The sequence below is a fragment of the Pogona vitticeps genome, chromosome 6 (assembly GCF_051106095.1).
Source record: "Pogona vitticeps strain Pit_001003342236 chromosome 6, PviZW2.1, whole genome shotgun sequence".
In the NCBI taxonomy this organism is placed as follows: Eukaryota; Metazoa; Chordata; class Lepidosauria; order Squamata; family Agamidae; genus Pogona; species Pogona vitticeps.
The window spans coordinates 5,494,058-5,519,144 of NC_135788.1; the positions used below are offsets into that span (position 1 = coordinate 5,494,058).

Genomic DNA, 25,087 nt, shown 5'->3' on the forward strand with positions numbered 1-25,087 from the left:
AAATCTGTATCAGGGTTACCAAAGAGTGGAATTTTGAGAAGTTACTTTTTGAGCTACAACTCCCAGAATCTCCCAGACTGGCTAAAAAAGGAAGTTATTCTAGGTCTGCTTCAGACGATAGACTCTAAAACAACATTTTTACACTGTTTAGCAGAGCTGCACAACTGCTCTCCCCATTGTTACTTTAATACAGTATCTGGATTACCCACATGGCACATGATGCGCTGCCAATGCATTGTTTCCTCTCTTCATTTTGCCACAAAAAACTGATTTTTCAGACTACTTTTATGAGTCTCTAAAATTTATCACCATTTTTGTGTGTTACTGGATTAGGCTGACGCTAAACATGCAATGCTATATAACATAGCTGTACTGATGGGATGTGTAATTTAAAAGCAACAATACATGATGTGTTCTGTTGACATTGAGCCGAAAAGATTTAAGTACGAACTTCAACGGATTCCAACCCTTGCAATTCCCTCTCTTTTGTTGGGTTTCATCCCTATGTGCAGAAACAGGCTAACTCAGCCACCTGTTCAGAAATCATCTTGGCACAAGTGACTTCAGCAAGTTTATTGTTCTACAGTATTTTTATATCTAAACATGAACAAAGTGCCAGCCAGCCATTATTCATGCTTATAAAAGACTTAGAAGACTGTTAAACAATTCCACAAAACGATGTGCTGGTAAGTGGTATTTTTGCAATTTCCCTTCTTTCCATAAATTCGAAGAACATTTGTATTCAGAGATGGGGGAATTCCACAATAATAATAATAAAAATCCTTATACTGATTATTATGATTGAGTTGATTCATGTTAAGCTGAAAACCTATTATGGAATTGCTCAGAAGCATTGTACCCTTGGGCTATTTAAAAAAAAACATTGCTCAAGGAAAACCACTTAGCACATGTTCAGGAGCACTGTGTCTTTTCATCCTTTTCCAGAACTTTGTCCTGTTTTCCCGGGCATACTCAGAGATACTTCTCCCAAGTTGCCACAATTTGAAAAACTGAGCAATAATAGGTAAATTATGGGAGTGTAGTATCTATTTTAGGAGATGCTTGTGATTCCTCTTTCACTCGACCGTAGACAAACCCTAAAAAAGACAATACTCTCCTGAGGTAAAACCCGCCTTATTTACACAGCCCATTCCGAAAACCAAAGGGGGAGGGGAATATAGTGTGATTGACATTAGTCAACCAATGATTTGCATGATTTCCCTTCCTACCCCACATATTCGCCAATCAAATTCGGCTCAGGGCTCTTTTTCCCCGCCCTCTCTTTTCTCCCTTCGCTAGCTGAGCGAGGATTGTCGTCCGCCATCTTGTGAGTGGCGCCCACCGCCTCATTCCCCGTTTCGTATTCGCGGAAGGCGGCCAACGGGTCAAAACGGAGCGGGACGCTTCTTGAGGGACGGGATGACAATATATGTATACGTGTGTGTGTGTTTCCCTTCAAAAAAAGATAGTGAAGTCTCTGAATCAAATAGAGGTGTCAGAGAGGGGCTTAAAGGAGTTTCTGAGGGAGGGGGAGGGGTGGACACGCAAAGACACGCTCAAGATGGCGCCGGCGTCCGCTTTCCCCCGCCGCGAGCGACGCCGGCCGTGCGGGTGACGTCACCGCGCTTCTGGGCATGAGCAGGTGGGAAGGGCAGGCTAAGTTCGGAGGAGAGGCAGAGCGCGAGAGTGGGGAGGTTGGCGCGCCCGGTGGTGGTGGTGGTGCTGCTGCTGCTCCTCCTTCGGCGGAGGGAGGAGGCTGAGCCTGAGCCGCCCTCTTTCCTGGCATCTCCCTTCCCTCCTGGGCGAGCTGGGCCTGCTCCGCTTTCGCTCGCAGCGGAGCTGGAGGAGCAGAAGCAGCGGCAGCAGCAGCAGCAGCCTCTGCTGCTCCTGCCTGGGCTCCCGCCGCCATGGCTGCCGAAGACGCCTCCAGCGCCTCTTTGCCCTGGTCCATCAACAAGGATGACTATGAGCTGCAGGAGGTGATCGGTACGTGGGGCTGAGGCGGCGGGATGGGGCGGAGGAGGGGGGGGCAAGAGAGAAGGTGCCTTCGCTGCTCCTCAGCACCCCCACCTCCACCCCCGCCAGCTAGGCCGGGGGAGGCGCCTCTCCTCCGGGGGGGTGGGGGTGGGGTGGAGGGCCAGCCTGGGGCTGCGCGTGCCGTTGCACGCGGGTGCACGGGGGGTGGGGGGCTTCCCCTCGTGCAACTCTCCCGGGCACGCCTTTGTGCCAGAGGAACTGGGGGTGGGGTGGGGGCCCTAAGTCCGGTGGGGTGCCCTAGATCCTAGGGACGAGAGAAGGCGACCTGGCCTTGTGTGTGTGTGTGTCACAGCCATTCATCTTCTGCACATGGGAGGTAGGAGGGTCTCAGGGTTAGTGTGTGTGTGTGTGTATATATATGTGCATGCCCGGTCTGGATGGTGCCAGGGTGACTGCCATCTTTTAGACCCATGTCTTTCTCACTCCCCCCCCCCTCCGGTGTGGTTGGTTGTTCCCCCCTCTTTGGGACTCGCATGTGTGAAAAGGGGTTCCTCGGAGTGCAGGTGGGTGTGTTCCCATAGCTCGCCTTGGCAGCCTCCTGTGAAATACTACTGTACAGTTCTTTGGGGTGCAAATCCCAGGGCAGCTGACTCGAAAGAGGTGAGTTTTGTACACGTTGGTCTTAATCCAGGGAATTAATTGTGGCTGGGTGTCGCATTCGTCCAGGGAAAAGGGGGCGTTGCGTGCCTGGGTGTGCATCTGTGCGCTTGTGCTTCGGCGGCCGTCTGCTCTTGGTACTGACTGGCAAGCCGCTGGTAGCTGAGGGTGGTGCTGGCGCTTCAGAGAGGATTGTAGTCTAGGATATATGCCGGAGTTACACTTTTTGGGGTTCGGTGGGGACATAGTGTGGCTTCCTAACTAGGAAATCCTTTTTTATGCATTTGCTGCTTGTCATTCATTTGATCTTCTTCCTAATTTCAGCCATGTCCAAGGCACGTACCTGTTCTTTAAAAGTAATACTTGGGTGTGTTACTTCAGCAGCTGGCATTGGGTGCATATGTATTTCTATAAACTGCTGGTTATCAGAGCCAGAGGCTGAGTGTTCAATTCCCCACTGTGCTGAAAGGGGCTGGACTTGATGATCCATAGGGTCCCTTCCAGCTCTGCAGTTCTACGATTATTATTATTATTACCTTGCAGACACATCTAATTAAATGGAAGTAAGCACATGCTTCTTTTTTTAATATACAATTACAGTCAGTTGGAACCTCGTTCTTATTCCACAGGCAAACATCCATAGATATGGTGCAGCTTATGTATTTCTGACTATATATGTATGCGCATAAAGCCCTATAGGTGATCTGGGTTAGTGTGAGTGCTGTAAGGCTTTCTGGGATTTCTGGACAATTGTGTTGTGACTTTGAGGGAAAATTGTAAATGTGGATTTCTTCTGTCTTAATGCTTGAGGAATGTGGAAGCTTGAATACTTGTGGTTTCAAGGCTTTGAGGCTTGGGGGTGTGGTTATGCTATAATTAAAGGTTTTTGTTTTGGTTTGGGTTTTTTCTTTTTTGCAAATCATTTTCCTGTGCTCTCAGACTTTTCCCAGTGGAGATTTGCAAACAGCATGTGTGCACAAAAGGATCTTCATTCTCTTCTGTTGCCTTTCCTCCACTCATAAATGCCATCACTTATGCTCCAAGTTCATCTTTTCCTGCCCTCTCTTAAAGGTATGCCAGTAAGCTCATGGAGAAGTCAAAGCCCTTGACCTCTTAATTGCTGGGAAATCTAGGGTTTGTTATATGAGGGCTATTATAGGATTTATTGTGATCTGGAAAAGATGCCTTTGGTGTTGATGCAACTCTGCAAATTGCAGTCTGTTGCTGAAACAGCAGCTTATTGTACTTCATCCCAGCAGCTCTCCTGGTGCAGTGACCTTTGAGGACCAGTGCCTTCGGGAGACACAGGCAAAACTGACCTTGACAGGACTCTGTGCGCAAAGTAAGATAAGAAAAAAGTTTAAGATCCCACCCAGGGCTGTATATTTGCCTGTTGCAGTAGACTTTGGAGGCGGGGAGATGGAGAAAGGCTGGCATTACCAAAGAGGAGACTGGCAGTGGTTGGGAAGAAGGTGTCGAGAAGGCAAACGAGGGTAGGTGTGAAATAAAGGAACTAGCGAACTCAGAACCAACAAATAGTTTTTGTGAACCCTTTTATGGCAGTTGCCATTTATTTTGAAGGAGTAATATGGGGATGTGTTTGTCTCTGCACCTTGAGGAAGCTAGCATAATCTCAGAAGGTATGGGTCCAGTAATAGAATCACCATGGACTTTTTTTTAAAAAAGCCCAAGATGGTTAAAAAAAGGATACTCTACAGTCCATTCAATGGGAAAATTCCTGTAGCTGATTGCCAGAAGTGAATAGATCCTCATACGATGAGTTTGAAGTGAAGTGCCAGACTTGTTAACTAATGGCAACACTTTCCTTCAGTTTATGCTGTTGCACGCACACTGGCTAACCAGTAGGATTCTGGGTGCTATTGCAGTTCCATTTCCCTGTGTTGGTATTGTTCCACTCATCAATGAGTGAGTCACTTCTGGGTCAATTCCAAGCACCTCTTGTCTGTCTCATCTGATTCTTATGCTGTTTGTTTATATGGGTACCCTTTGCTCATCATCTTTAAGGGTTCTAAACAGAGAGATGCAAGAGAGCAGATGATGGTGAAAAAACCTGCAGGCTAAAATATTGGGAAAGAAAATGCAGCTGACCACACTTTTTAGGGAGCAGCTTTTGATCCCACCGTGCCCTGGCCTGGAGCGCCTGTCCATTCTAAAGACACAACTTCTGTGAGTTGCAAAGATAGACTCATTTTTGAAGGTAGTGGAGGCATAGGATCATAGACACATGAAGGGACCTATAAGGCCCTGCTCAATGCAGGAATACAGATCAAAGGATATCTTCCAGGTGTTGTCTTAATTTCTCTTGAATGCCATACTACTGGAAATACTATCTGATGGTATCCTGTCTATACTGTAAGGAAGGGGTTGGATCCACTCTGAATGACTGCATTAAATCCCATTGATTCTGTTGGTTCTGCTCTGAGCGTAATTACATCTTGATCCAAGCCAGGGAGTATGAACTCAAGCCCAGTAAGAGGGGTCCTTTTGATTAAAGGTGGCCCATTTGTGGGATGAATGTGCAAACTTTAGATTTGAACAGAACGAGGAATTGAACTCCCAACTCTTACACCATAATGAGGCGGTCCAGCTTGCTGAACTGTTCAGCCAAATCTAACAGCATATTAGTGTACAGTAAGACCCTATTATCCACAGGATCTGTATCCTATCCAGTCTGAAAACATTAAAAATATTAAAAGAAAAAAATCCAGAAAAAAACTATTTTCATATGTATTACTAAAACCCACAACTAGAGGGAACTAGAGACCACACAATGAATACTTGTTAGTGAAGAATACACTGTGGCCAGTTCTAGTAATGCATGTTAAAATATTTTTTGTTTTTTTCCTTTCATCATGCGTTCTCTCTCTCTCTCTCTCTCTCTCTCTCTCTCTGTCTCTCCCCCTTCCATAAATATATAGGGGGAAGGGAGATAGAAAGTTTGCTATTATCCATGGTTTTCAGTATCTGTGGGGGGCTTGGAATCAATCTCCTGCAGATATGGGGGTCCTACTGTATGTATAACTCTGCCTTGTTTCCTTCTACACCCCCCGCCCTGTTGTTCATTACCCAGAACATGTGTATCCTTAGATCTCCCTATGAAACCATGTGGCTTAACTGCTTGTATCCAGACTAAGCGCAGGAGACTGGTGGGTTTTTTAAAAATCAACCCTGGATTGGAATGACAGTGCTAGGGCTAGGATAAGTTAACTCTGGTTTCCCAAAGAAAATCGCTACCTCTCTCAGTTCTCTCCAGCAGCTGATGCCTACTCTGTGGAACCAAATATCCAAATGGAAACTGTATTGATTAAATCTGAATGCCAGGGATGTCTGAATCAGGCCTCCCCCCCCCTTTTTTTTGTGGTTTGCTCTTTAGAAAACAGCGGGCAGTCTTTTTCTCCTGCAGTGCGTCTACTTTGGGCTCTTAGCTGTTCATGCTTAAATGAAAGTCTATTTTTGTATGCATGGTTTATTCATCTGCTTAGATTCATCCTTTCCTTTCCCCACCTAAACTCAGACTGTAGGTTTCTTGCGGCAGAGGCCTTTCCCTTTCCACATTTGTTGACGAGAACTCTGCAAAAAATCCCTCCACATCTCAGCTTAATGGAGAAAGGAAAAGGCAAAATATAGCTTGTACGTAATGCTAAACGTCTCTTACAGCATTGTAAATTGGTTCTTCTTAATGGGAAGTAATCCAGCCCTTGAATCCTGAGAGAGATTTGGAAATGGTGAGTGGAACAGTGGGAAATACTGAATGCTTGCTTTATGTCCACTCATCCCTTAATTTTTTTTTTTGGCTATATTTTCAAATACAGTGGTGCCTCGCTTAATGGGCGCTTTGTTTTATGATGAAATCGCATAGCGACGAAGTTTTTGCAATCGCAAAAGCGATCGCAAAACAATGTTTCCTATGGGGGAATTTCGCTTTGCGATGATCGGTTCCCTGCTTTGGGAACCGATTCTTGCAAAACGGCGATTTTCCTACAGCTGATCGGCGGTTTCAAAATGGCCGCCGGGTTAAAAAAAAATGTCCGCCTGCTCTTTTCTGGGACAGATTCCTTGCTGTGCGGGGCAGCGAAAATGGCCGCGCTATGGAGGATCTTTGCTGGACTGTGAGTTTCAAGCCCATAGGAATGCATTAATCGGGTTTTAATGCGTTTCTATGGGCTTTTAAATTTTGCTTTACGATGTTTTCGTTCTACAACGATTTCGCTGTAGTGAATTAACATCATAATGCGAGGCACCACTGTAGATCTCTGCAACATGATGCGGTAGTTAAACTCTAGTACTTCAGCAAGAGTGCTCATGACCTGAGTTCGATCCTGCTTATTGTCGAGCAGCCGACTCAAGGTTGACTGAGCTTTCCATTCTTCTGAAGGTAGTAAATAGGGGGAATGGGAATGTGTAGCCTGCATGATTGGATTTTGAACTGTTTGGGGAGTGCTTTAAGCACTGGGGCGATACACAAGCAGCATGCTTCACTTTTTGCTTTATTTTTGCTTTTTGCTTACTTTTTTTTAAACCTTTGTGTTCTGTTTTTCCTTGATTGAGCTTGGGGCATTTTTCTCATCCCTCCTTGATCCCCACATTGACCCCGTGATGTAGGTTAAGCGCAGAAATTTGGCTAGCCAGGGTCATCCACTGAGCTTCATGACCACGTGGAGATTTGATCCTGAATCTCCTGAGCCCCAGTTGGGTAGTCTAACCTCTGTGGTCAGTAGTCTTTGTGCAGTCTCTTGTGATGGAGTTAAAGTGTTAGAATTAGTTTTAATAATATATGTAGCATGTTGCAGAGGGAGTCTCAAACCAGTCGCCTCCATGGTTTTCCAGTGGTATCTTTCTGTGTGTAAGGACAGTCTGTGTTCTGATTTTCCTCTCTGTGTACAAATTTATGCCTTACCATTAGGATCTGAAAGCAGGCAAGTCTCTGCTAGAAGTTCTGCGAATGAAGGGCAGTCAGAGAATCAAAAAAGGCAATCACGGGCAATCTCAGCAGGGCTAAGGACTTTTTTTTTTAGATTGCTTAGCACTTGTGGGGCAGAGCTACAGGTGTGTCCAAAGAGGCATATCACTCATTTAAAAAAGTAATTCATTATACAGTAATTGGAAGAAATGAAACTCTTGATTTGGATGTGTAAGAATAAACAAGCTTCAGGTTTTCCAGATTCTACTATGTTTATTTACTGGAAGCTGTACAATATAAAATTAACTAAATAATGAAATATGTAGTGGGGAATTGGACTGCTCCTTCCATCAGCTTTTGGCAATGTAGCCAACAGTGAGGGGTGATGAAAGTTGTAGTCCCGCTGCGTCTAATCTATGAGATGAGACACAGATTTTGATGAATACAGTTGAGCTAGCAAATGCCGAGTTCCCCGCTGGCAGCTCCCCATGGCAGTCCCTCCAGCTGGATTGGGGGGCCTGCTAAATGGGATAATCCCTGATGTCTATGGGGAAGCAAAATCCCTAAAATTTGGTAGAAGTGTGTTGTATGAATAGAGCCTATCTGTCTGTGGAAGGGAGATACTGGGTCCAACCCATGAATGTCATGGGTTAAAAAAAGCAGGGATTATTTGTGCAGTCCTACCAGCAAGAATGTTATGGGAAGATTTTTCTCCCCCCTTTATCTTGTTGAGCATTTGATCTTCTGTGTAATAAAGTTCAATGAAATAATTAGTAGTGTGTGTGTGTGTGGGGGGGGGGAACAGCTCTTCTCATGTAGACAGTTTCCCAGCAACCGGATGCTGATTTTCAAAGATTGTGTCAAGATTTGGATTGCATGTTGACATCTGGCCAGAAAAATGGATGTGCTTTCTTTCTTTTTCCCCTTCCCTTTTTTTTTGCCCCCCCCCCTTCTTTCTGGCATTGAAATGTTCAAACAGTCCGGCATGTGATTAAAAATACTTTGGAGAGTATGTGTAAATCACAGGGGGAAAAGGTGGAAGGTCATAAATACTGTTTATAGACTCTTTAGTTCCTTTCCCTCTTAATTGAATGCTACCAAATTATGGAGTAAACGGTTCATTTCCCCTCCCTCTCTCTGCCTATCCCTTCACATCTCTGCCACTTCCAATACCTTGTGCACCCTCCTGATAACGTGCTTCAGTGAAGTCTGCACAGTCTTTTGCTGTTGGTTAGACTTTTAAGGTGCTGAGGGACTCTGTTGTTTTTGCACAGTCGAAGATCTGAGGCTTCTTCTGTTGGAAATCAAATCAAAGAGGAAAGAAATGTGGGACTTTGTGCCAGCATTTGGAGGTACACGAAACTGGCTTTGGATTGGAGACCTTGCCAGTTGCGGGGTTGCTATGAAAGGAAACAACCAAGTTGTGTGTTTTTAAAAGAGACTTCCTTGTGCTGGTTCCTTGCCTGAAAAGCACCCACGCAAGGCTCTCGTTTTACTCTAGTGGGCACCGTGCCATCCTATCACCGTTTGCTAGAAGCTTCAGAAAACGAGGAAATCCCCTTGTGAAATGTCCTTGCTTTATCTAGGGCTCAAAAGAGAAGGGAAAAAAAATCTATTACTCAGCATGGGTCTGATTCATTCTGTTTGCAAGGTATGCGTTGTATCTGTGTCATGATCAGGATTAGAGTTGAAGTGGCAAACAGCTGTAGAGTCTCTGTGGACTTAGATCCTCAAAATGAGAAGACAGCAGCTGCTATGGGGGAGCCAGTGACCAGAGGTTGGCTTATCTCCCCACCCCCCAAGAATGTCCTGATGGATATGCCCTGGGCTCATGTTATACTCATATGTATACAAGCTCTGAATCTGGGAATGTAGAATTTCACATTAGATAAAATAAACATTTCAGGGGCTGCAGTCCCTTTCTCCAGATGCATAGGAATGCTTTTTATTTGGCTTGAGCCTATATCAAATAAAACTTGTTAGTCTTAAAAGTGCCACAGGACTTAGTTGTGTTTTGCTGTAGCAGATTAACATGGGCACCTCATTGAAAAAACAAACAAACCAAAACTGGATATTGGTTTCATGTACGTTCCTGTCTTCAAGAAGGAGGGATATATGGTTTTCTGCACCCCATGACATCTTCATAACAGGCTTATGTGGGGTGTTTTAGGCTGAGCAGTAATGGTGACTGAACAAAGGACATCCACCAAAATTTCATGGCAACAGGGAGGATTTGAACCTTGGTCTCTTTATTACTCCAATACCTTAAATCTACATTGTATTAGTTCCCAGTGCAGGAAACCTTATAAGTAGTACAGTGGGGTCTCTACTTAAGAACGTCCCTACTTAAGAACAATCCAACTTAAGAACAGCTCCATTTGCTAAATTTTGCTTCTACTCGAGAACAGAAATCCAAGATAAGAACAGGAAAAAAACCCTTTCCTGCTCTTTTTTTAACCTTAGGTCATCTTAGGTTAAAAAAAATTCTCCCCCTAGTGGTAGAGTACGTATTAACCAGCTTTGCATTAGTTCCTATGGGAACTAATGCTTCAATGTACAAACGCACCTCTACATAACAAAAAAACAGCCAGAACGGATTAATTGGTTTTCAGTCCATTCCTATGGGAAATTTTGCTTCAACTTAAGAACGTTTCAACTTAAGAACACCATTCCAAAACGGATTAAGTTCTTAAGTAGAGGTTCCACTGTAGTTTCTATGGGCGGAAAAGAGCAGATACGGATTAAATGGTTTTCAATGCATTCCTATGGGAAATGCAGATTCAACATAAGAACGTTTCAACTTGAGAACCACCTTCCAATACGGATTAAGTTCTTAAGTAGAGACCCCACTGTATCATGCTCTGATATCAGTGTTGATGCCTTAGGGAGGTTAATGCTGGTACAAGCAACAATAAAAGGAAAAAATATTTTTCCTTTCCCTTTCTTTCTTTTTAAATATTCAGACTTCTAGTTGGCATGGTTGTGAAGAGAGCCTTCATCTTGTCATCACTGCCGTGTTCAGATCTCAGGTTGGAGGTTGGCTAAAATGAGATTTTCACTTTTCTGCCCAATTGCCAGGTCCCTCTCTGACTCACAGCGCAGAATAAATAGCCAGGGGAAACTTCATAAAGTAGGAAAAACTGTAGCAGAAGTCCTGCAAAATTGATCTTTGCAACTTAGTTAAAATTTCATCCCAGGGTATCGAATTTATTTTTTTTGCTTTGTGGCAGAATTTTGCCTTGTGATGGCACAGTACTTGAAACATACAGGCACAGCTCTGGATATGGCATAGCATTTTAGTTCAGGACTGCTTTACTTACAGCGCCTCTGGTTGTAGTTAATCATATATTGTAAGGGAGGTAACCTAGATACTTAAGCTTTCTTCAGAATGTTCTGAACACATGGACTAGCTGTAGTTTGAGCTGGCACTTCACCCTGAAGAATGAAGACAGGAAGGAACTTTTAAGCTAGCACACCAACCCAACCAAAGTCTCTGGTATTTCAATCTACAGTGTGCACAGTGGCTGCATAATGTGGGGGGAAATTGGACCAGAACTTCCCCATCTCCAGCTGGTGGGAGTATTTTAAGACTTCTAATCTAAACCAGTAACTTTTCCAGTGTGTGCGTAGGTGAACTGTGAAGGATGGCAGAGGCTGAGAGCTAGAAGATTTTCAGGTTCTAATATGAAGAAGTATTGGTTTCAAGTATTTTAGAAGCTGTCCAACTTCTATTTTCTTTGAAATGACAGAAGTATTAATCAGGCTGACTAAAGTGACACAGAGATGAGTAAGGGTGATTTGCTGAGTAGCAAAGTTCAAGTACCAACAGGAGAGGGTGGCCTTAGATTGCTTAATCTTATTTGTTCAAGACTTAAGTGGGGGAAAGCTTGATTCCTATGGATCTTTAAAAAATGCATTTCAGTAATAGCAGGGCTTGCCCTTTGTTGGTGACGAAGGTATCATTAATCTGGGATATATGTTCTTTGAGGTGTGCATCAAAACTGGAGGAATGACTCATGAATATAGCTTGCAGTGCTCTCTGTGGGAATTTGAATTATTTCTTTGTCCTTGCATAAGGAGATTTGGATCAATCAAAGGTCACTCTGCTTTCTTCATGGTCACTCAGAGAATTTTATGGTCAAGTGCGACATTGAACTCAGATGTCTTGAGTTGAACTACAGTATTCTTATAAAGTTGTTGTTGTTTAGTCCTTAAGTTGTGTCCGACTCTTCATGACCCCATGGACCAGAGCATGCCAGACCCTCCTGTCTTCCACTGCCTCCCAGAATTGGGTCAAATTCATGTTGGTCGCTTCGATGACACTGTCCAACCCTCTCGTCCTCTGATGTTCCCTTCTCTTCTTGCCTTCGCTCTTTCCCAACACCAGAGTCTTTTCCAGGGAGTCTTATCAGATGGCCAAAGTATTGGAGCCTCAGCGTCAGGATCTGTCCTTCCAGGGAGCACTCAGGGTTGATTTCCTTCAGAACAGATAGGTCTATTCTCTTCGCAGCACAGGGGACTCTCAAGAGTCTCCTCCAGCACCACAATTCAAAAGCATCAATTCTTCGGCTGTCAGCCTTCTTTATGGTCCAGCTTTCACTTCCAGTTGTTTGTTTGTTTGTTCAGTCGTTTAGTCGTGTCCGACTCTTCGTGACCCCATGGACCAGAGCACGCCAGGCCCTCCTATCTTCCACCGCCTCCCGGAGTTGTGTCAAATTCATGTTGGTTGCTTCGATGACACTGTCCAAGCCAAGTGCATTTGGAAGCCCATAAATGAGATATGAAGCAGTACCTTTTCTAATTCTTGCTGTTCACCAAGACGTATGTAGGGGTAAAGTTTTACTGAATACACAGGTTCCATGTTAACAGTTGTGACTAATAACCAATGTAACTGGACTATTTGGAGGCCGTCTGCATTAGCACATTTTGGACTAATGCATAGCTTGCACTTCACCACGTTATACTATTATACATTATGCCTTAAAGAAATATTAAAATTTGTTTAAAACGGATGAAATCAGTTGTTTGATGGGATTCACATATGATAATCCTAATAAAGATCTGAATGTACATGAGATGTTCGAGGATTAGTTTCCAATTGTCATCCTTCAGCAAGTTTTCGTGTTCCAGCAGGGGTTCAAGCCCAGCTCTCCCGAGCTTTAGTGTGACACTCCAACCCAAACTGGCTTTTCCAAGTGAGACAGACCTAAACTTCTTGAGCTTGTCTTCATTTGATAGGACTTCCAACACATCGGTCATATTGCCAGGGAGGTTGCTGTGTTAGTTTTTTTGCATTAAAAACAACAAAGATTACATACTCTGTGTGTCAGATATTGTGCTCCATGCATCGGAAGTGCTCCGTTGGGCCCACAGAAATTCACACCAAATAAAACGTTTTGGTCTTAAAAGTGCCACAAGACTCTTTGGTGTTTTTCCAGCCCTATTTGTTATTCTTTTTCTCTGAGTCTTTCGCAGCACTGTGAGGTCCACGAGATAGGACACCCGAGTGTGAAGATATGCCATTTGTACAACATTGCTAATGTAGTGCACATTTTATATTTACTATTAACCCGTAACTTTTAGGTTACCAAACTGGATCGCTGTGCCTAAACTATCCTTGTTCAGAAACGGAGGCATGCTGGTCAAGCCTTCAACGCAGGGAAAATGCATTCTGTGCCACTGGTGATACCCGCTGTCTTCCCTGCCCAAGTATTTCTTTCATGGCCCTGGGAACACTGAATGATTTTACAAAAAAAAAAAAAAAAAACAAAAAAAAAAAACCACTGGTATTTAGATGGGGCATATGTGTGCTAATCCAAGATATATAGGCTTATTGCTGTTCCAGAAAAAAACCAGGAATCACACCTAGGACCTAAACATATTAAATTTTATGTGTATAGGTCCTATTTAGATATTGCCTGCAGAGGCTGTTAAAGGTAAAGCATTTTTGCATCACTTTGCTCTTTGTTGGTTCCCCAAAACAATGTACAGTAAAAATGCAGCATACGAACAGAAACAGAACATTCTTTTAAACTAGGTTAAAGATGGCTTGAACAGTTCTACAAGACTTAACAGAAATGCCTTGTGTTGAGTCCTCACCCATCTAAACTCTTGGGGAGGTTTGGCCGAATAACCATCTAGTGGTATTTGAGGTCAGCATCGTTCGAACCAGCTGTGATCATACACAGAAATCTTTTTAATGAGAGGTTTGCACATTAAGGAGGAATAACTTTAAAATGGCTACCTAGTAGCATCTGATGGCTAAAAATATCCGTGGAATATGCAAATACATTAATGGTAATAGTGATGTGTTATTTTTGGAAAAGGTGAATTTTTAAAATTGGTGTGAGATGTAAATGGAAGTGCCTAATGTAACAGAATATGGGTCATAGAATAAATGAAATACCCAAAATATCTCATTGTTCATTGAAATATATTGCTGTGTTAAATAAGTAAATCCAGTTGGATTAGTAACTTGAGTGCTCTTAGTGGAATGATAGTTAGAGCCACATAGGAAGCTACTTTACAGTCCTTTGGAAGGAAGGAATATATTGAATTATTTGGGATGAAAGTTTATCATGTGTTACTTTTGTAGACCTTGAAAATTTTACCTCTTTGGGCCTCAACTTCCAGCCAGTATGGGGGCAAAAAACACAGATTTCTAAACTCTGCCTTTAGATGTTTTCCCCAGAAAATTCAGGCTTCTGATATTTTGAAGTAACCCAAGGGGAATTGAATTGACATTAACCAACACATTCACAATTGTTTCGTGTTGGGTAGAAGGCTCTTATGTCTGAGTGAGACCTTCTAGCAACCTTCATAAAACCAATACCGATAAAATGCATGAACAGAAAAAAAACTAGACCAAGCATTAGTAACATCACTAATGGATCCGTCAGTGGGTATTTAAAAAGCATCCCAATGAAGTCCATGTCAAAACACTAATATGATCGCTTTTTGGAAGGTGATAGTTGATCATTCTGGGTTATTCATTCTTTTCAGAGAACTTGTTTACCAGTCCTTTGCAAAGCAAAAGAAAACCTATTAATTATGCTAACATAATTTTTTTTCCAGAATGCAAGGCACAGTTTGATTCTCATTACTTCCCCTGAGAGTGGTGTGAGGAAGTTTTAATAATCCCCTCCTAATAAGCACCAGGGAAATTTATGGACTTAAATTTAGCATTAGTGCCCTCCCGAGTAGATCAATTGAAGGAACTGAGACTTGATAGTCAAAACAAAGTCCTATTGATTTAAGGTGGGAATAGTACTTTGGTTAGGACCAGTGTTTTTACTGTCTGGCTGAATAGCTCAATGGTTTAGGTCTCTGGTTGTGGAGCCAGAGGTTGGGAGTTTGATTCCCCACTGGGCCTCCTACGAGTAAAGCCAGCCTGGGTGGCCTTGGGCAAGCTGCACATGCACAGTCCTTGGGTACCTTGAGGAGAAGGGAATGGTAAGCAGGGTGGATTTGATTTAAATCAAGTCAATCTAAATCACTAGTCAGTAAGACTCAATTTAAATCATGATTTTTAAATGTAAAGGTTCACCCTTGCTGGTAATGATAATCTTTAATATTTGCAACCAGATGAAGATTTCATATTTAGAATAATAACAGATTAGTGAAACAGCTATATCAGAACAGATTTTAGTGTAATAGGTGTATCACTCATATTTGGAGGACTACTTAAATTGCTTTATTTCACTAAAACAAAATTATATAGCATATGTATTCTTGTGCTTGCTTAAACATCGTGTTCATTGTTTGTACATAGATTTGCAGAACAACAATGGGGTTAAGGTCTTTTCCTGAATTCTCTTCATTTTATACCAGTTTTATTGTGAAACAGTGCATGTTATCTCAGCTTGAATAACTTAGAATTGAATTAGTTTACCAAAAATGTAAATATTGCATGAATATACAGCTTCATGCTGCTTGACTAAAGTTTTATTTCATGCTGAATAACCTTTGAGCTATAATTGTATATTAAATAGAAAACTATCTTTAGATGAATGTTTCTTCCCAAAACATTTCATTAAAATAATTTGATTTAAATTAAGAAAATGTGATATAAATAAAAATCCATTTTTTTGGATTTAAAAAAATAAAATCATCAATTTTGTTTTGGTAAACTAGTTCTGAAGACTCTATGCTTAAAAAACCTTGAATAAGGGTTGCTCTAAGTCAGAATAGACTTGACGGCTGTGAAGGAGCAGTAGATCTCAAGGCGAAAGAGCAGAGTGAGCTGTCCCCCTCAGCTCGAGATGTCGGAACAGGAGAAAGTTATAAAAGTAGGGAAGACAAAAGGAATTAAGGAGTCGAAAATAATAGAAGAAAAGAAAGAGGGATCAAAGGAGAAAGAGGAGAAGATTGAAGTATGTCTGGTGGAAGAGAGAGGGAGAAGAGGGAAAGGAAGTAATTTTACCGGTGTGGGACCAGGAGATGGGGGAAAAGTGGGAGGAGACAGTTCTATATAAGAAGAAGAGAGGAGAAGGGTAGGGAAGAAGAAAAACATGATAGAACGCACAGGTTTTTAGAGGACTTCCCAAATCTGAAGGTAGGAGGACTGCTACCTGATCCAGAAAAAGCTAAAGATAAGCGGACATCGACTGAAGCCCTAGAATGGATGGTCGTGGTTTTTCCTTGAGGACAGGGTTCCTCGAAGAAGGTGATTCGACCAGACCCGTCCTTCAACCATCCACCTCTGGAGGGAGATTGGAGGTGGACACCCGTGCTGTGAGACAATATGTGTGGCCCGGAGTGTTCCATTGAGGAAGCCCACAGATCGGGAACGTTTTGGACCAGCCCCGCAATGAATCTTGTTAATTTACAGACCGAGTTATTGTCTTCCCAAATCGAACAGTTACTTTGAACCATTAGAAGTTATAGTAGATTCACAGAATGTCCAATTGAATAAATGTGTTGATGTTCAAAAAGAGACTCAGTCGTCATTTCCCACCAAAAGAGAGGAACTGCCCCCGACTTTTAATGAACCCACTCACAACAGCACACCATTATTAGCAATGTTTTTAGCCTCATGGTTGAAGAGCTTTTGAACCCAGCACTGAACTTTCCATTCTTTATCCAATACGTACTCTACATCCTTAGTTGAAGGGTGGATAAAAATCAATTTTTAATAATCAATTTAAATCATGATTTAAAATTTAAAAATTATTTTTTATTTAAATCTAATCACAATTTAAATCCAGTCCATCTTGCAGTTCTATAAAAAAATTAAATATGTTTAAACAAAACTTGCTAAGGTAGTTTTCCCAGTCACCTATGGTGAGTAGAAGGATTTCCCAGGCAGCCCAGCTCAGCAAAAGTACTGTTGTTCCATTTACCATTAAAATTTGGGGAGGGTCACCAAGGGGTAAATTGGATGGAGGAATTGTTTCATAAGAAACTTTTGGAGCCCCAGTAATCTGATAAGTAGCAGATATTAAGACATCTCTTTGGAAAGACAGCTGGGATTGATTATAGTGGTGTATCGTTCTGATCTGATGCTGCTTGTTTGGAAACAGGGCTCCAGAGCCTGACTCTCTCCGTCCTGGAGAATTAAAGCTGGATGCTTTGAGTGCCCTTTAAATTCTCTTGGGAGGGGGCTTGGCTGGAAGGAACGGAAGGAATATAATTGCCAGTTTCCAAATGGCAAATCTAATTTGAAAAAGTTGATAATGTTCCAAGTAAATAAACAAAAGTGGCAAGATTCACAAGACACCTGTCACTCTCCATTTCTATCTGTCCCCAGCCTGAGGAGCTGAAGGGGGAGCACGAGACTGGGCTGGCAAGAAAAGCAGGGTATTTTTTTTTTGTACCTGTGTCATCTTTCAGAATCATGAAAGTGGCCTGTCTTCATTCATGCCTTGTCAGCTCTGGATTCCGTCCTGAGATGCGAGACTGGTTCTTCCCCTGCTGAAAAATTGGCCTTTTAAAATGTGAATTTCTCCAGAATGCAGGCCAGGCTTTGTTCTGTATTCAGCAGAAATGTCTGTACAGTAATGTCGTGTGCGTTTCAAAGGGGAGGCTTTTTAAAAGAGTAGAAAAAGGGGGTTGTAGTTTGTGTCTTTTTTTCTGGGAGAGCCGCTGTAGTAGCAGAGGGTAAAGGAGAAGGAATATTTTCTGAAGGTGGATAAGGTGGTGGTAAGACCATTATTTGGCCACAGGAAGCTTTTTCAGCTTATGATCCTTGGGCTTTCCTTTGGCCGAGGTAAACCCTGAAATAGAGATGTGAAAATCTCTCAGTTCCCTTTTTTTGGTGTGTTTCTCAGAATGGCTCCACCAAATTCTTCCCAGGTTCCCTCCTGAGTTGCAAGACTGGTTCTTCTCCTGCTTAAAAAAGTGCCTTTTAAAATTATGCATTTCCCCTACAGCCCTTGTCTTGAACACATCTTGTTTCTTCACTAAAATGCAGCACAGGAGTTGGAAATGTACAGATTTTGGAGGCAAGAGGCCCTTTTTTCCATTGCTGTAGATGCAGAATGGAACTTTTTAAAATAGAGAAACACAAATTTCTTCTCCATGACAAGACAAAAATTTAACTGAGATTACCATTGGGCCTAGTTCTACCCTAGTTTGTATGCAGAAAAATGGGCATCACCTCCTACCTTGATGTTGTTATTCTTTAGTTGTTTAGTCATGTCCGACTCTTCATGACCCCATGGACCAGAGCACGCCAGGCCCTCCTGTTTTCCACTGCCTCCTGGAGTTGTGTCAAATTCATGTTGGTCGCTTCGGTGACACTGTCCAACCATCTCGTCCTCTGTTGTCCCCTTCTCCTCTTGCCTTCACACTTTCCCAACATCAGGGTCTTTTCCAGGGAGTCTTCTCTTCTCATGAGATGGCCAAAGTATTGGAGCCTCAGCTTCAGGATCTGCCCTTCCAGGGAGCACTCAGGGTTGATTTCCTTCAGAATGGATAGGTTTGTTCTCCTTGCAGTCCAGGGGATTCTCAAGAGTCTCCTCCAGCACCACAATTCAAAAGCATCAATTTGTCAGCAATTGGTTCAGCTCTCACTTCCATACATTGCTACTGGAAAAACCATAGCTTTGACTATTCGGACCTTTGTCGGCAAGGTGAGGTCTCTGCTTTTTAAGATACTGTTTAGGTTTGTCATCGCTTTCCTCCTAAGAAGCAGGCATTTTTTAATTTTGTGGCTGCTGTTACCATCTGCAGTGATCATGGAGCCCAAGAAAGTAAGATCTGTCACTGCCTCCATATCTTCCCCTTCTATTTGCCAGAAAGTGATGGGACCAGTGGCCATGCCTTGGCTTTAAGTTATTTCCTCATTCCTAGATCTGTAAGTTCTGCTTCTGTGCCTCTCCGAAAGAATCTAGGAACATTTTCAGATATGGAATACTGTAGTTTCTATGAACGGAAAAGAGCAGATACGGATTAAATGGTTTTAAATGCATTCCTATGGGAAATGCAGATTCAACATAAGAACTTTTCAACTTGAGAACCACCTTCCAATACGGATTAAGTTCTTAAGTAGAGACCCCACTGTAAAGACTTCTATTTATATTTCTATTTAATTTATTTATTTTAATTTAATGTAGTGGGTGTTCCTTCTAATGACTGATGCGCATGGAGTGCACAGATTTGCAGGACTTTCTAATTGTAACACTCTCTCTCTCTCTCTCTCTCTCTCTCTCTCTCTCTCTCTCTCTGTGTGTGTGTGTGTGTGTGTGTGTGTGTGTGTGTGTGTGTATGTATGCCTATTTACGTACAGATGGCACTTGCTTTCTTTTCTGTCTGTGGAGTGCTGCGCAGCTTGATAGCGTTCCCAGGTGGTCTTCCACCAAGAGAATTCTGTTTATGGATTTAACTTCAGCTGCGCAAGTGATTTACTCTTTCGGCCACGCTATTGCAAAGAATCTCCTTAGCTTTGTAAAGAAAGGGGGATGTATGGCTTGCTTTCTGAGTCACACAGGCTCCATTGGCTTACCCCAGGCTTTCTCAGCCTGGTGCCCTTCAGGTGTGTCAGAATACAGTACAGTACTTTCTAGAAATGATGAGATTTATAGTTCAGCCCTTATAGAGGCTGTTGGATTGAGACAATTTTTCCTTCCTCTCAGTGTTCATTTTTAATGCTGGATTTGTTTTGCTGTATCTATTAGAATCTTTAATTTTGCTCTGGTTCTTCCATCTCACCCACCCCCACTGACTCTGCTCCTTCCAAGGAATTTTATGATTTAAATTCCACAGCAACGGTCATTTCAGGAATTGCAGCTATGCCTTTTATTAACATTTTTCTTGGGCAGCCTGGAAATCACCTAAGTTCAGCCTGGAGGAATCATAAGTGTCCTGCATTCCTCATCATAGTGCAGGGTTAGGGTTACCTTATTGTCCTTATCATCATCTCTTGGTAGAGTTGTTTTCTCATCTATGTTCTCAATAGCCTTAGGTAATCAGGGAACGGTGAATATTGGTGGTATGAAAAACAGATAAATAAACCAGTTTATCTGTTTGACAGTTAACCATCTAGTGAACGTGTAGACTAGGAAGATATTAAGGAACCACCCTACTGCGTTTTTTCATTGTTGGCTCACTTACTATCTTCTACTGGTGGTTCATTCTGAAACTCTGCCAAAGCTACTCATTTCTCATTTCTGAGTGCCATGATAAATCAAGTTTAAAAAGTGAAGATCTCTTAAAAGACTGAAATACCCGTTGAGAAAGGAGACTGCCCTGTGCATCTGTGAATTACATACAGTACTTTACTGCATGTGTCTTCTTGTTGTCCGCTTGAGGATGGATTGTATCGCCACTTGGTGCAGACATGAGGCTGAAATTGGCTTACTCAACAGATGGTCCTGACCTCCTTGAGTTATGTTGGGCTCATCAGCAAATATTTTCTTGTATATCTGGAGGAGGTCTCTTTTCCACACCCCACTATTCCCTGAATGCATGAAAAGGAACTTTTTGTTGATGTTTTTGAACCACGGAGAATTGGGAAGATATGTCTTCTAATCCATTGGAAATGACCCAGAAATCAACTCGTATATCTTAGTCCAACATCTGACCATGCCTGATGGCTAGGCATGGCCAAATGAGCCCCATCTGTCCACTATAAATCTACCTGTACAGTAGTACCTCAGTTTACATATGCCTTGGTTTACGTAATTTCCGGTTTACAAACGGAAATCCATTCAGAATAATGCCTCGTTTTACTTTTTTGTTTGTTTCTTTCGCTTTGCGAAGGAAGTTTCCACGCGCCTGGAGGTTTGTAGCGCTGCCACCATTGCTGCGGCAGCCCGCATTCCGGTTTATGAATTTTTCACATGATGTAATGTCCCAGAGGATGATTTAGTAAACTGAGGTAGGCCTGTACTGTGTACAGAGGCTTTCCTGGAGGTGGTGTGGATGTATTGGGAGTGGGGGTGGGGAGGAAGAGAGCAATTAGTCCTTTTCAGCTAAAGGCCAGAGACTTTGCAGCTTTTCCCATAGAAAAGCCTGTCTCCTTCTTTCTGCCTTTTAAATGCTGGTTGAAAGTGGTTTTATTTAGGGTCCCTTCCAGCTCTGCAGTTCTAAGGTGATGATTATTTGAGAAGGTTTTTCGAGGTTGAAGGGGATTCTGTCTGATTGATCCATGCTTTTATTGACTTTGTTGTTGCTTAAGTATAAAACATTGTGGCATCTGTTTAACAGTTTGTGTGTATAAATATACCTTCCACCTGCAAAGTACCGTCAAAAATGGATCAGGCCTCAACTCACAAGTGGTATGTAGGAAAAAGCTGCAGTGCTTGGAGGTAGTATTGTGTGTCTTTTTAATTTTTCCCCTAGACAGATCAGTTCCAGAAAATAATAAATGAATGATCTTAATGCTTCATCTGAAGGCCTTAGGACTGGACCTCAACAGATGGGAAACCTTGACCTCTGAGCATTCAGCCTGGAGGAGGCGGTGCATCATGGCCTCTCCCAATTTGAAGACACCCTTGTCCAGCAGGCCGAGGCCAAGAGGCAGTCCCGAAACCAGCAAAACCAGGGAGCTGGACAGGGGACAGACTGTGTTTGTCTTCGGTGTGGAAGGGATGGTCATTCTCGAATTGGCCTTCTCAGCCACACTAGACGCTGTTCCAAGACCTCTATTTAGAGCACGTTCCCATAGTCTCCCAAGACCGAAGGACGCCTAACTGTAACTGATCTCAACGTTTCATATCATTCTTTGCAGAGATAAATTACCCAATATACCAAACACTTCTCCTTAACTTGATAACTCTCCCCCCCTTTCTTTCTCAGGAAGTGGAGCCACAGCTGTCGTCCAAGCGGCCTATTGTAGTCCGAAGAAAGAGAAGGTGGCAATTAAGCGGATCAACCTTGAGAAGTGTCAGACCAGCATGGACGAGCTTTTGGTATAGAAATTCCATCCATGTTCTCCTTTGTGTAGACTAGTCTGTAAGTCACTGTGGCTCTAGGCTGAGTTTTTAATCTGTGTAGGCACTTGTAAGATTCTTAGTAGTTACATTGGATCTTTTTGTTTAAAGACTAAAGTTTCAAGGCACCGTGGAGGTAAACAAAGTTTGAAAAACAGTCCCATTTAAAATTTGGTGGGGGTTTTCTTTTCTTTTTTGAAGATTTTCCAGTGGGCAGAAGTTCTCCCTTGATTTATATAGGGAAAGGACACTTGATTAGAAAAATCAATATGTTTTATTTATTTGGTAGGTATATATATCCTACCTTATCTCAGGTGTTCTTGTTATGTGCCACCAGGTCGCCTCTGACCTAGGGCAACCTCTATGAATTTGCAGTCTACAAAATATCATGTCCTGAACAGCTCTTGCAAACTCAAGCCTGTGGCTTCCTTTAGGGGGGGTGTCTCTCACTTATACCAGTTAAAATGACAAACCAGTGCCCTGTTTGTAACAGGAATGCTCTAAATTTAGTTCTTTTGATTCATTCTTGGGGTGTGGAGGGGCAGTGAATATACCACACCTTTAGGTTTTGTTCATTTCTTATGATGACACTTCCTTTTAAAATGGTAATCTGATGTTTTCTAAGGGTTTTTCTCAGATTAGATGGAAGCTCTCAAACAGTGATTCAAAATCTGCTTCTGGTTCACGAAGAAAACAGATTAGTTTTGAGTTTTGTCACCTTGTTGATGGCATAGCTGTGTTCCCTCAGGTTTTGGTATCTTCTTTTCTTGGTACATGCCATGAATTGAGATTTGGACCTGGAAGGTCATTCTAGGATTCTGCTTTTCTAATCAGCTCTTCTCTGGGTGTTTAGAGACACCCCATGCTCGTCTTTATACTTCGACAAAGTGGGTTCACCATGGAAGAGAGCAATATACCATAAAATCAACAGATACGTCTATTGAGTAGAATGTATCCAACAAATGGGATACGTTAAGAAAGGCAGCAGAACCTTGGTATTATCATAAATAGGCTTATACTTGACAATGCACTGCTCCCACCCAAGTCGGCTAAATATCTTTACTTACCCTTAACACCTAAACAATGCAAAGCTCTTACTCTGGTCTTCCTCAATGCACTTCCATTAGCAGTCCAGGAAGGGAAGTATAACAACACCCCTTAACACTCAGCGTATATGCCCCTGTAACTCTGGTGAGATTGAAACTATCTCCTATGTGTTAACTTCATTGTGCTTTTTATTCTGGCAATCGAGAAGTCCTTGTTAACCCTTATATAAGGGCATTTCCTGGACGATCAGAGGCACATTACACACTGCTTTTGCTGACAGGGCGATGTCCTGGCAGATATACTGGGCTAAACCAAAATTCAAATATGCTGACAAAAGTAGCTAAATTCTGTGCTGCTGCAATCAAAATCCGTGAAGGAAAGGTTCCACCCGAAGCGCAGCTATAGTATCTGTAAATTGGTGTATACTTGTAGAGGCCTTAGTGATCACACAGGCTCTGTAACCTTCAGAGTAACAATTCTGTCATTCTATGCAAGCTACAATAGATAGGTCTATGATAGGGAGGCAGGAGATATCTAATAAGATGTATGAATGTTGTTTTATATATATGTTAATAGATGTTTTTAGTGTTTTTAGATTGATTTTGTGTTTCCTAATTTAAACAATATTCCTTACTTTTGCTGGTCAATGACTAATAAAATATTTATTATTATTACTATTATTATTATTATTATTATTATTATTATTATTATTATTATTATTATTATTATTATTATTATTATTATTATTATTATTATTATTATTATTATTATTATTATTATCACCATCACCGTCACCATCACCATCACCATCACCATTATTATTATTATTATTATTATTATTATTATTATTATTATTATTATTATTATTATTATTATTATTATTATTATTATTATTATTATTATTATTATTATTATTAAGTGGGTGGATTATTTCTCTTTAGGACTCTCTCTGATGGATGTAAATAATGCATGCGTGGCAGCTTCAGTTTCTGAGGGCATGCTTCCTTTTCTGTGTCCTTCATGCTCTTCTTTGTGCTGGCTGCCTTTTGTGATTTCAGCATTTTATTTTATTTTATTTTATTTTAACCTACCTACCTACATACCGCCTATCTGGTTGAGGCCACTCTGGGGGGGGGTGTTTTACAACTCATGTATACAACCTATCAAATACCATTTAACATAAAGAATAGAAACAATAAAATACAAGTAGGCAGTAACACAAAGCTTAAAAACACATCAAGATAAAAGATCTGAAACATTTAAAACATTTTCTTCAAGTCACATCGAAATTTCATGGTAGGCTTGCACTGGGATTGGGCAAGAATAAATACCCTCCGGGCAGCGTTGTCTTGGTCCTTTTGCATGATGTTTGCTGGGGTGCAGCTCTTTGGCGTCAAGTTCATGAAATCAGTTTGGGGGCAAGTCATAGTAAATTAGGGCTGGAAGACATCATTGGTCATTGGAAGTCATTGAGTCCAACCCCCTGCCAAGCAGCTGGACATCCAACTTCTATTTAAACACCTGCAACGCTGGAGAATTCTATGAGGCAGTCGATTCCATTGCCAAACAGCTCTCATTTACGAGGTTCTGATTTTGTATTGAAAGCTCCTTTCCTGTAATTTAAATCTGTTACTTCATGTCGTAACCTCAGGAGCTGCAAGAAACCACCACCTCCGTCTTCCAGCCGTCTTCCAGAATCCCACCAGGGCCCAACCCTGATGCTCTCAGACTCCTAGGGCCATCATAGCAGCTGAGACAGTTCTGTTGAGTGGTGCCAACAGTAATAGAACTCTGTAACTCCATCTTGGGGTGGGTTGATCACTACCTTTATTTGTTCAAGTGCAGATCATTTAGATACACCTTGACTTAAATTTTAGCGTCCCATAAGATTTATAGCTAGCATTGGGGCAACCATCTTGTTCTGCTTTTGTCTGCAGCCGTATACTTGAAGAGTGCAGAAAAAGAGAGGGAAAAATTGCCCTAACTTTAAAAGCTATTAAGTTTATTGACAAACTAGGTCAAGCAGAAATGGTTTTAGCGAAGTCTTTGTGGGAACTGATGGGGAGTTAAAAGCAGGTGAAGACAAGCAGGAGTGTGCTTGGCATCACAGCCT

At 42.0% G+C, this 25,087-nt stretch overlaps 1 protein-coding gene across 2 annotated transcripts in view; it reads left to right on the forward strand.

Annotated features, from left to right (window-relative positions):
* The first annotated feature begins 1,365 nt into the window (after positions 1-1,365).
* OXSR1 (oxidative stress responsive kinase 1) overlaps positions 1,366-25,087 on the forward strand; it is a 98,437-nt gene continuing 74,715 nt past the window's right edge. The window contains exons 1-2 of one of the 2 annotated variants that reach the window (XM_073002836.2): positions 1,366-1,986; positions 21,794-21,906. In XM_073002836.2, the coding sequence (XP_072858937.2) occupies positions 1,908-1,986; positions 21,794-21,906 (192 nt within the window). In that variant the 5' untranslated portion in view covers positions 1,366-1,907. Of the gene's footprint in view, positions 1,987-21,793; positions 21,907-21,927; positions 21,950-25,087 lie in introns of those variants that run through there. The other variant, XM_073002837.2, reaches the window with a different exon arrangement.